Genomic DNA, 14,567 nt, shown 5'->3' on the forward strand with positions numbered 1-14,567 from the left:
ATAGGGTCAACAGCACTAGCTTGTTTACAAAAGATAACACAAGTCTTACTCTGAGCAGAAGAGGGTATTTGCAGATGCGTTGAATCGGTGTAAGAAGGAATCCTTCCATGGATACATCGTTAACATAGTTTCCCAGCATAAGACATCCCTACACAAAAACATATTTCAGTTTTCCGAAAGAGCTGTCATATAAAACACTTTTTTAGACTTCCTCCTAAAATAGATGACCTATAACGGGGTAGGCCTAAACTTACCCCAAAGAAAAAATTTGACATAATTTGGGGGTAAAAGTAGGCGAAGCAAGCACAAAAATATTTCGGCGAAAGTAGTGTGTGAAAGAAACTTTACAGCAAATTTTGTTTGTAAAAGATGAAAAGGTAAACTGCAGAAAAAAGATAGAGTACTCTTAAGTCATAAAGATGACGGAAAAAAGCTGACTTTTTACATAAGATTCTGCACATTTTACATCTTTTGTCGACAGTTAAAACACACAAAGGTGGATGTCTCTTATGTCGTAAAAGGTGAAACTAATTTGTTTCTGGAAAGGTATACACGGATTATCACTAATGATGGCATGAACATTTGCCGAAGCGTTTGAACAATAATATATGTCGCTTTTTTCATCTATTTGGGCCGTTATTTTCATCACTAAACTTAATTTCTTTCTTTTGTTAAAATGTGTATGTAATGTTTTGTCACTTAAGATTCGGATTCGAGCTAAATATTCATCTTTTATGCTGATATTCCTATGAATTGTGATAATATAATACATAACCAACAGTTTGTACATTGAAAACATGTAACCATTAGGTGAAACAGACATTTTTATAAACCCTGTCGGTTTTTGATGGTGCACTGTGCACACGCACTATGCAGTGTATCCAGGAAGTAGGTTAAACCAGGAAGCGCTGATAGAAACGTCACAGTGTAGCGTGTGACGTCACGTATGACTTTATCTCTATGCCCCCGGGCTTTAGAAAGTGAACACTGTCCGTAGCTAGGTGGGTAACTACCGATTTTGACCTTTAAATCGCGTAAACGATACGGTATACATACCATGACCGGATTTTGTAACCTAACGCTATGTTTCGTGTGAAAAAGGTCACGAAAATCCATTTTACGTCCTTTTGTAAATGCTTTGTACATGCTTTGTGATTGGAATATAGCATTTGAACGCATTGTAACTTATAAGCGTTGTAACTAGAGTTCTATAAATGCTTCCGCAATCAAAAACGTTATTTAAGAAGCATAAACGTTTTTCTTTTACAAAAAAGGTTTCTGTATCACTATTGTTTTATCCTAAAAATATCCATTCCACGTACTGCGGGGCTCAGTACTTCAGTACTTAGTTAAGAGAGTCGTATTAAAGGCGTTGCCTGTGCAAGAACGGGAAAGAAATGCCTTCTTGATGTAATCACGGCTAATCATTGTCGGAATGGGACGGATTATTATCCTCGTCAAAATCGTTAGCATTTCCAGGCGTGCTTGGTGCGCATGCCACAAATCATTGCACCAAAGGTCGACTACCAACTACGCCCCTAAAGAGTGCGGCGCAATTAGTGCTTCAACGGTCACACTTTAATTGGGCGCGGATTTTTCACATCGATCTATACTATTTTTAGGATATTGGGCCTAGAACCAGGAAAAACCTTGTCTAAAGACTATCGTATGGCTTTTAGGATGATTTTCTGGCTTGTAATCTTCTTGGTAATTGATCATAGTACGACAGGCCTATTGAAAGCGTTATACCGAATCAAGCCGGTCTCCCAAGCACTCCCATGAAATAATTGTCATATATTGCCATATATTTTCAATCCGTTTTATCTTGTTTACCCATTGGCAGATTTCTAAGATAAAATCTTCCTTCAAGGTTCTAAGTACCATTTTCACCTTTAGAAGATGAATTCAGGTGTGAGCATACTAAGTGGGTTGGGCAAAGCAGCTGAACTTAATATTAAAGACATTGACACACTTTTGCCCGCTGTCTAAAACCGTTTTACTCGTATTTACCACAAAGCATGGCAAATTTCCCGGGTTAGAACCCTTTAAGATCGTGGCCGACGCTTAAGCTAGGGTGGCAACAGAGTTAGATTAGACTATGGGTTAACCCCGCCCCTCACTTGGGCTTCACCCAGCCTGAAGTAAGTTAATGATTCCAGGAAGTTCCGCTCTAAACGTCACCAGGAAATAAGCAACTCCGAAAGTCAGGCCGAAAGAGGAAAAAACAAGTTTAACTTACCAAGATAAAACCTTGGAACTCCTGATTTTCTGTAAGCTCGTTAAGTTTCTTTTGTGCCCTTTCATGATTGGAACAGTATGGGGCGTATACCTCGAATTTGGATTTCTGTGAAATAAACAAATAAATAAACAGCCATGAACGGTGTTTTTGGGTTATAAACTTCTTTAAAAAACTCAACCACCGTTTTGCTTACAAATCAATACGACAGATTAGTTTGTGTGAAACCCTGTGAGTTGATATGCCACTGACAATGAGAACATTTTGAGAAACACACAAATGTATTTTCGTGAAAATTTTGCTAAAAAATTCGCTAAAACACTTCACCAAGATGGCTGAGATGTTAGCGTAACCGCCTTGTGATCACAAGGTTGTGAGTTCGAATCCTGTCTTGTCTCTAAACAAGAAACTTAAGCGAAATTGCTCCAAGTGGACAGGTTAATCAAAATTGAAATCATCAACTTTTTTAGTGACAGCTACTAAGAAATAAATGATTAAACGGACTTGCAATAAAATAGACAGCTCTACGGCGCAACCCATTCATGCGTTGCTCGCCCACCAACGATAAAAATGAATAGACACGGCAAGCAGCATGACAAGCAATATTCAATATTGACTGTTGAGTCAATGCGAAAAAGCTAGGTTTTCCAGAAAAAAACGCCTGTGTTTATTTCGGCCGAAGTCAATTTAGCAGAAGTCGCCACTGTACAAGGACTTTCGCAGAATTACGTACTTCGCGCATTCAATGAAGCTATTTTTAGTTTACATGCGAAAACAGCAGTGTGCTTACGGAACGCTTTAAACATATGACGTTGAGTCGCATGCAAAGGTTGGGGACGATGCACTGTAGGGGAAAGACAAGTACGTCAAAGGCACCTTGTCCAAATCGTGTCAAACAAGGTGAATGCCCTAACACGGAGTTGTAGTGAAAATTAATCGGCAACGTTATGTTTTTTGACCGCGTCATCTTAAAGTAAACTGTATTGAACCACAAAGTTGTATTTTTTAAGCGAGTGGCTACAGGGGTTTTCCATACAACTATTGAAATCAGATAAATGGTTACCCAGCAAAAAGGGTTTGGTCTTATTAGGCGTTAGGAGTGCAGTATTCTGTGCAAGCTATTCTGTAACCATGTGTACTAAGCGCAGAAAATACAATACCAACGAACCCATTATTCTCTTTTTCAAACGTTGGTGACAGAATCCTCAGTATAGAAAAAACTGGCAAAATCAAACCGATTCGACTACACAACAACTTTCAGACGTTGGTTCTTTCTACCTCGGCCCCCTAGATCGAGTGAAGTGCTTCTATTGCAACTGCGTTTTGATAAAACGGACAAGAAACGACGTCCCTTAGTTTAAACACGCAAGGGGTTTTTAATGTAACGGAGGTTCGCTAAATTGGGAATGAAATGGCGAACCTTGGTTTGAACATGCAAAGTGGTTTCCAACATCATGACAAACAGCGCGTACAGCAGCATTTTGGCAGGACAACCACCATCAGGTATGGATGAGCCATTGCGAAGCACTGGCGACTGCGTGCTTTTGTAAAACATTGTTACAGAAACAACTGACGAAAGCAAGTTTTTCCCGTTTGTAGTGGTATCGGTATTTGTTCTGATACCGCACATAGTATCGGTTGTCGGCGCCGATACAGTATTTGACATGCAAACTGGTTTCCATAGTAAGTTTGTATTGTGTGGAATCAGAGCTTACTCTCCAAATAAAATAGTGACATATCAGAAACTTAACTAAAACTAATTGAATTTTAGGATGCTTAGATTTTTTTTTTGGTTTGTTTTATACGTGATATACTAAACGCAACAGTCAGTCTTGTTGTTGACATTATAATACTAACTGGAGTGGAATATATCGTTTACAAAGCGACAAATGCTAATCTTATTACAACACCAGACACAGAATAGCCTGTGCATATTCTGCGTCCAAGGAGGCGGAAGCAATTGCTTGGCGGATGTGTGGCCTTGTTCTACGTAAAGCTGCAGAACAGGCAGTGGATGGCTAGAAGCTTGTTGCTTTATATCTCATGAGCAGGCCAAACTGAGCACAGTGCGTCCCAGATAAGGCATACATTTTGATTGAAGCTAATTGCCCGGTCCTTGTGCAAAGGAAGTCAACGGGAGAGCTACCGGACGCATTTAAATCGCCTCCGTCAAACGCCTGAGCTTGAGCGAAAAGTTATAAACAAAACATCACCCGGGGCAGGCAAATTCCCATGCATAGAACTCAAATTACCGGCTCACAGCTGAGAAAGTGTCCGGACTAAGCCTCAATTACAAGTACAGGGCACCTGAAGGTTCTTAATGTGACATGACGTATGCTACAAGCGCTATTGTGTTTTTGTGTTAGCGTGGGCAAGCACAGATACTGACGAGCATTGAACAAGTGTCGTACACCCCCAGCTTCCGTGACGCAAAATCTGAATCACTGATCAACATACTGGGCTATGTAAGCAAGCAATGACTAATTACTGAACATATTCAACTACTTTGTAGCCTAATGTTCCTTAACCTTTTCAGTAACTGACTATTTTTTCCCGATAGCAAAACCGTAGCCGGTAAAGTGGCATAATATTTTTGCATGTTGTACAGTTGTCGCGGACTGGAGGTTGAAAAGTATGGTCCTAGGCTTTTGTATCAACTGTTAGGGTTGATTTTTCACCCTAATATACTTACGTATTTTAAAAATGCCTGTCCGATTTTTTGTTCGTATGCTGGTGCTGGTGCAAGAGCTTCTTCAATGCTAACCAGCATTTCTTGGTGAAACTACAATATAAGAAAACAGTTTAGTCGTCAAGCTTAACGATTTTTTTAATTTGTGCTACTATCTAATGTTACTCATATAATTAAAGTTAGAACGTAGTTTTTTATTATTATTTTATTTACTATTATTTTATTGACAACTTTCATGGCATTTTACTTTAAAACACTATTTGCCGAAAATCGCGTTTAAGTTTTACAATTACAGCTTAAAATGCAAAATATATCGATCTTTACTTGTCATGAGATATAAGTTAAACTGGTATAGTGCAAACAACAAAAAGATAAATACCGGGTCACTTATATATAAAAAAAAACTCGGGTTTACCGCGTACAACTCCTCCACATTGGATAGTAGCAACTTTACAGAGCCTTCGGGAATAAGTTTATCATTCTCATCTTCTTCGCGATTTTTAAGTCTCTCCATAAAAACCTGCCCAAAACACATGTGACAAATTAAAAGGTTGAATTCACTAAACAAGCTGAAAACTGATTGCTTACCGAAACTAAAAACTTAAGAGTGTCCACGTAATCTTTTTCCGTTTTGAGAATTTCTTTGAGAACATACGTTCTCATTCTCATAGTTTTTTCCATTGACTCCGACATTATGATCCATAAATTCTTGGTCAATATTCCGTAATTAAAAAATGTTTTAATCCATAACAGTGACAAAATTCAGTATTAAGTAGTCACAGGTATTAGTCGTAATAAAAAGAGCGTATATTCCCTAGTTTTCTGCACAAAAAAGCATTTAACGAAACATAACACAATAAATCGCCTTGTTTCAAATCAAATAGTCACAATTAACTTACTGCAGTTCCTATTGAACTGTATCTGTAACTAACATTATAAAAGCACGATTTAGGCAAATGCTGTCACAAAGCGTATTATGAAGTCATACTATCTGAAAAGGGCGATTGCTGGTCATTACTCGTTTTCTTTTTGGAAAGTGTTTAATTTTAACTAAATGATCTTCTTTCTTTGAACACTACCTTATTTAGATAATAGACCGACTGAAAAAGCGGGTACGGATAGAATTACAAAACCAGGCTATTTTCTGCAACTCTGCTCGGCTACAAATCACACTAGGTTTATTCAGAACCTTGGATAACATTTTAATTGATAACTAATCTTTTGCCGAAATCTTTAACTTCAGGTTATATAAACCCTGGCGAGCGGGTAGCATGCGGACAGCTGGTAGTTTTATTGCGACCCGCGAACACTTTCTGCATACAAAAATCATTATACCGGTTGCAGTAGGCACATCCCTAAATAACATGGTCATCATCGCAAAATATAGCAGACCAATATGTATCTATTGTAAGGCAATAAGAACGTTTGCGCTCTTTGTGACGGCAAAAACGTGTTGATTTGTATTCTTATTGTTGCCAACGTTGGCACTTGCGGAAACTTTAAAACATTTAGAACTGAGTGCTAGCAGATACGTTTTATGGTAATAATATTTAGGTCTCAAAACATATAAAGTCGATTAGAACAGCAAATTCAGTTCTCCAATACAAACGACTTTCTTCTTTGCCAAGTATCTACCAAATACTTCTCTTAGTCTTGAACCAGACTGCTCTAACTGACACAAACAAGCTATAACAATTACACAAAATGATTTCTAAAATCCAGCAACTACCGGTTAGCAAGCTGGTCAACAAGCTGGCCATCGCTGAACAACAAAACAAGTCATTCGAAAACATCCCTTATCACTCATAATAGCGTCATTGTTTCGACAAAATCAAACGAACAAACGCACAATAAGCTGATTGCTGGACAATATAAAGCTACAGCATAAATTGCAAATACGAAACAGCCTAAGGAAGAGCGAGATGGTCTCAAAAGTCAAAGCAGAGTAAAGTAGCCTACCAGCAGATTACTTACCAGCTTCGTGCAAAAAGCGCCCACACCGCTTCCTATGGGAGAATAAAAGAAACAAAAAATTAGGAGCCGCTCCTCATAATAAAGAAACAAAGCAGAAGCGCGTGGGGGGGCGATGCACCGAGGAGAAAAATATGCAAGAGCGTGATTCGTCCACTTCCGGTTCTACGTCCTGACGTAACTGGATGTATAGGAGAGAAAAAGAAAGGCTGAACAACACTATTGTGAGTTATCAAGGTTTGGCAGCAATTTTTGAACCAATAAATGCACTAAACTTTCAACTGACAAATGTACCTGCATCATAACCGGAAGTAGTCTCTGAATGCTCGGTGTTATAATTATTTTCACTCACTGCTATTAACCTCCCAGTCAGACCTAAATTGCTGGTCACATTATCCTGAAATAGTTGAAAAACTGTTCGACCCTAAGCAGAGCTTTCGAAATAAAATTGAAAAGAAAATGCTTTCATGTCTTTGCAAACATTACGAATCCTTATCAAATCGGCAGAGGGCATTTTAATACATTCATAGCGAAATGATTACTACAACAGTTAATTAACAAAACTAATCGTTTAGCATGTGCGATCGACTTTATAATTTCTACTTCTGCAAAGTATTCAAAACCGACTAGCCTAATTAAATCTGCTGTAATCTACAAACTTCCTACAATTTTCAGCTTGATCTATTGTACGTAAAGCTTGCTTCAAAGTAAACCCCAGGAAACATGAGTTGACAAGTTTGTTCCTTGAAATGTTGTACATGTAGAAGTAGCTACAACAAGAGCAAAAGTATTACTACTGGTTTGATAAACGCTCTTATCGACTAATGCGCCGTTAAAAGTTCGCAGTAAGGTCACCTAAAAAGAGCTTTGTTCTAGATGAGACTCGTGCAATTGAAAGTTTGTGGACCCCCTAAAAGATGTACAACTCTTCGGTTTCTATGTCATGTGTTGCAGAATTCTTTCGAGAATAACCTTCCCATGAGCTCCAAATCACCTGCGACAAAAATGCAAGCCACTTCGACCTATTATATTCTTGCCAAACTTACAGCTTTTAAAATTTGGCGGCACAAGTACGGATATAGGAAACACAAACACCACATGCGGTTTACGGCATTGTCATAAAATATTTGTGTGTGTTTTAGCAGAGCCGCATTTTCTCGTCTGACATAACTTTTTACTTTGCATAAATGAATGTGTTTCGTTGGAGGAAAACTGCATCACTGTACGACGAGCTGCAATTAAAGCTTACACAAGTAATGTTTATGCTCGTATGAATACCGGACAGCCGATGTCCTGATTAAAAGTCCGTCCAAGCATAATCACAGCCTCGGAGTTTTGGGAAATTTGTGCGCGGCGATTGTTGGTTTGAGAGCGGGCAACGTTTCAACAGGACTCGTGTAAAGGGACGCTTCAAAGGAAAGAGGGATGCCGAGGTAGGGAAACTGTCACGCATTGATATAACAGACAGGAAACCGCGCTGTGTTGACGGATGAAATTGAAAACATCCGCACAACTTTAAATCGTAACTAGTATCAGCAAACAGAAACGGCCAGTGTCGATGTCCTAATGCGCCAACCTCACCCTTTAATGTAAATCCCTGCCACATAACGCTTGTAGTAACGGTGTTGCTATAGCGCGTTTCTCATTCATCCATTAATTGTGCCCTTAACTTTGTCGCGCTTTATAACGTCTCAACGTTGCGCAGCTAATATTTCCGGCTTTTAAACGCAATTGTACTGCTACGATTTGTTTCACTCTGCTAAATAAGCTCCAATCAACGGCGGCTTGTCAAACGATTTCTGATGTCAAGCATTTGTTAAACAGTTAAACAAGCATAAAACTTTTGTATGGAAGAATTTATTTCTGTCAATTGCTACATTTTGCAACACAAAACAGCTAAAAACATTAGATTTTTTGTTTCAAAAAATTCACCTTACTATGATACCACTAAATAAAAACCACCATTTGTTCATAAATGTACCATCTTATACTGTACTTGTGAAGATATTTCGTAGCAATACATTGTCACAACAAGATATCAACAAATCTAAGCCTGAAGTAATGAGGCTTAATCCGTTTACTTGCTTGATAATGATAACAAGATTCAAACATGTCTACAGTAAACCTCAGTGTTTCAACAGCACGTCCAATAAAAAAACACGTTTTAAACTTGAAACGGTTTTGTTGGTTACGTGCACTCAACGATCACAAAACTGCAAATGATCAATGTTTAACCACATTTGGCAACTTGAACTGGTAACGTATTCACTGTGCAAGGCCTTCGAAAGTTTTTAATCAGGTGTTTTTGGTTTTATAGCTCACACTCAACCACACGTTTCTACAAATGTAAACAAATTCTGTCCAAACGACCTAATATTTTCTAGTTAAAATAAGGATCCAATGAGCATGTTACATCAGACATAGAAATAACCAAAATGCCAGGAAATTCCATGTTCATTATCTGAGGTACTATTATCACCTCAAGCAGCTGCTAAGCGTTATAAAAGGAAAGTAAATGAACAAGTCGTCTCAGCGTGGTAAAAACGTAAACAGAAAACCCACTTAAAATTTCACAAAACAATCAGAAAGATGCCCAAACGTTAAACGTAAACAAAAATACGAACCCTAAACAACCGGCACGCTTACGTCGCATGGGTACGTCACGTGTTCACTGGAGCGTGGCACGTTTCCTTGTGCTCGGTAGAGGAGACGGAAACAGCATCATGCAGTGCGTTATAGGGCGATAATAAATGTTGACTCAACTAAGCTGATGCTACATGAGCTGTGTGTTGTACTCAAGCCATGTCTGGACATCAAAAACTGATTACACGATTCGTCTTAAGTGACACACACACATACACCCTAAAGCTGACATTTCGGTCAAGATTCGTGCAGTAAAATGTGTGCCTGAACAATGCCACACTTGCAGAGAGTTTCCTTTTTTAGAATACATCTACATGCAAAGTTTCCACAGTCGCTGTTCACTATTACTGCAATGTGATGACAACCGCAATTCGTTCTCTATTTGTGGCGGTACTAGCCTTGCCTGCCAATGTTATGTCCCCAGCTTTGCTGATGAAACCTTACAGGTCAAAACAGTGTGCACTGTCTGCAGTTCACTTATCATGAAATTGCTCAATGGTTCTCATATGCGATGCAATTTCTAAATACAGGATCTCTGGCGGTTTTGTTTTAGAAAAAGCTACATAACAGATCAGTGGCTAATATTCCTAAACTGAGTGTATTTTTTGTAAACTGTCTACATTTTTTGACCTTTGTAGACTCTAAAATCTCACTTAAAAACCCTTAATCACTGAGGAGCCTTATTAACGACTGGCTGTCGCTAGACGTGGCTAGAAACATTCCGTTGAAATCATGCCAAATTGAAGCGAATTCAATGCCCGAAATAGAGTAGTGGGCTGTCGCCAATTACTGAAACCAATTTCAGTTCAGTTATTGCACAGTTCGCGTGTTAGCATCGTTTCACAGGGCCAGTCGAATTTCTGGCCTTTACCCGAAGGATTTGCGGTCCGATAAAACAGGTCCAACAAATGCCAGTCGAAAATAAACAACCAGTCCTTCGGGGCGGGCAATTTTAACCCACCGCTGACTCTGCTTTGCCAAATGCCGGTCGATGCTAAAGCGATCATATACGGAACATCTGGTTGGCCACATCAAAAGCATCTTTTTGACGAACTTACATTATTCATGCCTTATCACAAGAAAACGCCATTTCAACGAAGCCTTAGACTGTTATGTTTGTACGACAGCTGGCAAGGCGGTTTTGGTTTGCATACGTTTGGCATTGGCAAGAAGTCTGTGTCTTCTCACGTAACAGACCATCCCAGTCCCCGAATTTGACCACATTGCTCGTATTTACAACTACAGTAAAAACGAGGAATATCAAACTGGTAGTGAACAGTAATACTTTAAGTGGCGTTAAAACAGATCTCCATATATGCTATTGCTGCCAGACATTATGTAACTATCTTTGAAGATATGGCATTAAAAGGTGTCTTGTATTGGACGTCGAAACGTCGATTATTCATAACAAAACTGCTGGAAGAGCAATACTCGTTTATAAATCTCCTAATAGTTGTGGAATTGAGAGAAATAAAAGGCATGGCACGCTTGCTTAAAACTAGTTTCCATTTGCGTTCACGAACTGACCTACATTTTACACATTGGAAATATCATATTTCAAGCGCTTAAAATATTTTTAATCCCAACGTTACTTATTCACATACAGTGGGCCACGGTCGTAGTCGGCTAGTCTAGACAAATTATCACTTCAATCGTTTCTACAGCACCAAAGTCGGCTTTTATCCGGCAAAAAGGCAAAGCGCAAATCCAGGCAACATCCTAAAGACGCAATCCCCGTAGACCAGCTGAGTGAGGTGCGTTTAGATTTCCCGGCGTTTTGGTCTCGTGGTCGCCCAATTTGTAGTAAGAGATTTTGGCAGTATTTCGGATATTTTTATTAATTTTAAACTTGTCTAACCAACTAGTAACCAAAAAGTATGCAGCTTTCATAACTAAATTTGTAATAAATTTAACAAACCAAACAAAAGTACTTTCATGCAATTTGCCTTAAAAAACTGTTACAAAGTTGTATGCACAGGACACTCATATCTACAACTTGGCTACTAATGTTAAGGCGGTCAGTTTCTGAAATGTTCTACACCCAAGACTGTCTACAAATTTACTTTTGACTGAACTTCGCTTGCTACACAACCCGCCTGTCATGTGCTACATTTTACAAGACACCGGGCCGCTACCTGGGTCTGTCATTCAGGCCAAACACAGCCCAAATTGCGGTCAAAATGGCACAGTTACAAGACTAAGGAGAAAAAAAACTACTACTGTCTAACATTTGGTGCCCCAACAAATTATGGCAGATTAAGAGGCCGTCTTTGAGGGGAACAAATCTGCGGTCTTGTAATCACCTGATAAGGTCTTGATAAACTGTCTTGCTTTTGGGGTCAGTGAACTTCCTTGTAAAACATCAGAAGCTTTGAAAGCTGTACACAAGCCTAGCTAGAAACCCAGCTGCTTCTGTGGCATGATGTTTGTAGCGGAAGTGGTGAGCTTAATCGGCTTGTGCACAACTAATGACAAACCCCGACATGCGTAGTTAAAAAGCGTAATTGCGTCACAAACAAACACAATGGCTGTTATGACAGTTAATTGAAGAACACAATTAAACCTTAAATGCTAGTGTAATACAGTTCTACAATGGTTCAGCTGACATATTTGCACAATGAAAGCAAAAAATACATTATTGTGCAAATATTTCTAGAGATAGAACTGTAAAAACCTGTTTTAGATTTTTCTTCGGAATGATGCCTTTTTTTATGCAGGGGTTTCAGTCTACCGTTGACCAGTGTGCTTTTGTAATGTTAAGGTTACAAAACAAAGTTTAACATAAACACAAAACTAAAATTGAGCACTCGTGGACGACAGAACACACGAGCAAATCTGACAAAACCAACATGATTTTACGGGCTGTTTTCTGACTGAAAAGGTAATACCCTTTGGTTCATACAACTATAATACAACCAATCTGGCATGCACATCTTCTTGCTGTCAAATTATATCAAGAATTTCACACGTTTTGCGCCGCACATCTGCTTGCAGGCGCTGAAAAGGAGAGCGCAGGCACAACCAAACTGAACCACCCAGACCGCCGCTAGTCACGCGTTTGGGGAAAACAACAGAAAGGAAATCATCGACTGACGCTGTTTCCCGTGTGTCGATACGCGGCGTGTCAAATTTTGAAAAATCAAAACCGATACACGGCGTATCGAAAGTACGGGTGTAGAATTTGTCTGTGTTTCTTGCCCGAAATACAACTGGTATTGACATTTATTGTAGCATATCTTAAAGGTACCCGACATTGAACCTTTTTCTATAACAGAAACCAAAGGCGAAGCCTACAAAACCAGTAGCACCAATCCAAATAAGCATTTGGCAGCTATAATTCACGGTGTAGCTGCAGCGTGTTCAGCCATAATCCACCAATTGTGCCCTTCACTGTTCCATAACGTTTTAACGTTACGCAGCTTTTTCCGTTTTCGTGATTGTTTTAGTGCTATTGTGTCGCTATGTTTTCTTTTACCAAGCAAAATAAACTTAACTCAACTCACCTCACCTCATCATAATCTACACAAAATTCTGAGTCCCTTGGTGGTCAGTTCAAAAGCCTGCGTTCGGGCTTCAGGGAATTGATTCTACAAAGGCTTTAAATAAACTGCATCTTGGGACTAATGTTGATAATTTCCCCATGTACTACGCTGTTTTTTTACTTTCCTATTCTTCTTCTTTCTAAACAACTTAGTGGCTCAACAACGCCCACTGCTGGCTGATAATACAAGACATAAATTAAGGGTCTGGTTTAAACGAATTTGTGTTTGTTTGTTTGAATTTTTATTCTCGGTGGGCGGGCAATGCCTAAAAGAATATGCTTACAATAAGCCCACTGTCGAGCTGCCTGTTTTATTGTAAGTTGGTTGAATTATTTTTGTTTGATTTTTGACATAGGCAGTTAATTAAGAACCTCAATTTAGTTCAATTGCTCGGAAACCAGTGGGTTGAAGCAATGCCATCAAGCTTATTGCTTAAGGAAACACAAGTGACCGAGATAGGATTAGAACTCACAAGCTTGTGGTTGCACCCCCAACATTCTGGTTGAAGTGTTAAAATGAGTAGGCTACAGACTTGTATTTCCCTTGGGTAGTTGTCACGCAATCGAAGGGTTAAGTAGTTCCTGCGCTGGCAGCAATAATATAGTGTTACCACAACATATTGACTTCAAAAACTGTGCTTGCTTTGTCACGTCATTTGTGCTTTGGGCCAAACTAACGGAAAGCCTAATTGTAATATTTTTGCATATCTTAAGCAATAAATAATCGTAAACACTGTAATTTCTTTCACAGAATCATCCTTTTGTAAGGATTTAGAGTATCCAAATATTTAATGATTTGTTTTAAGGTATATTTTAATGATTTGTTTTAAGGGACTTTAACTTATCTATTGTTGAATGATTTTTGTTGTTGCATTCACTGAAAAATTGACGATAAATGATTCAGTTTGTAACTTTACTGTAGTCTATTAAGTTTCGCCAAAATAAGATTATAGGTTGGTTTCAATAACGATAAGCACATAATTGCTATTAATTAAACCTACAACAACGTTGTGGTCCCCAATGTCACAAGTTAATAACCGATTTCACAACGGGTTTATGATCGCCAACGGATATGCCACAATGGGATTTTATTTCACAAGATTAAATCTGCAACCACACGTTTTCAGTTTGGCATTTTGCCCGACGGAGTTCCGATCTTCAGATAACTTTTTTAACACTTTTTTTTACTAGATCGTGGAAACTGTAAAATTTATTGCTGGTTGTATAATGTATAGCTTTAATGTGGTTTGGGAGGTAGTTTGGGATAAAAATGGCTTTGAACTTAAACTTAATAAAATTGCCTTTTTAAGCTTTTGATGTATGGCCTAGAGCACAAGCTGTCCAGTTAAATTGGAAATAGGCGGCAAATTATAACGATTTTAGAAGATTTTAACAACATTACATCGCATGCTACATACTAAAGATCTGATACAGCAACATGACCACTAAAATCCACAACAAAGAGCCTTATTAAAAAAGTTCATTAC

The 14,567-nt window shown here is 38.7% G+C and overlaps 1 protein-coding gene across 2 annotated transcripts in view; it reads right to left on the reverse strand.

The window, feature by feature from the left end:
- Positions 1-5,743, reverse strand: part of LOC145230309 (phosphatidylinositol 3,4,5-trisphosphate-dependent Rac exchanger 2 protein-like) — a 36,083-nt gene extending 30,340 nt beyond the window's left edge. For both annotated transcript variants that reach the window (XM_080095701.1, XM_080095700.1), the window contains exons 1-5: positions 5,514-5,743; positions 5,341-5,445; positions 4,929-5,018; positions 2,240-2,344; positions 50-148 (exon numbers count right to left, since the gene is read on the reverse strand). In XM_080095701.1, the coding sequence (XP_079951827.1) occupies positions 50-148; positions 2,240-2,344; positions 4,929-5,018; positions 5,341-5,445; positions 5,514-5,618 (504 nt within the window). In that variant the 5' untranslated portion in view covers positions 5,619-5,743. The remainder of the gene's footprint in view (positions 1-49; positions 149-2,239; positions 2,345-4,928; positions 5,019-5,340; positions 5,446-5,513) is intronic.
- Positions 5,744-14,567: the final 8,824 nt, after the last annotated feature.

This window comes from Phallusia mammillata, chromosome 5 (assembly GCF_965637545.1).
Source record: "Phallusia mammillata chromosome 5, kaPhaMamm4.hap1.1, whole genome shotgun sequence".
NCBI classification, from domain to species: domain Eukaryota; kingdom Metazoa; phylum Chordata; class Ascidiacea; order Phlebobranchia; family Ascidiidae; genus Phallusia; species Phallusia mammillata.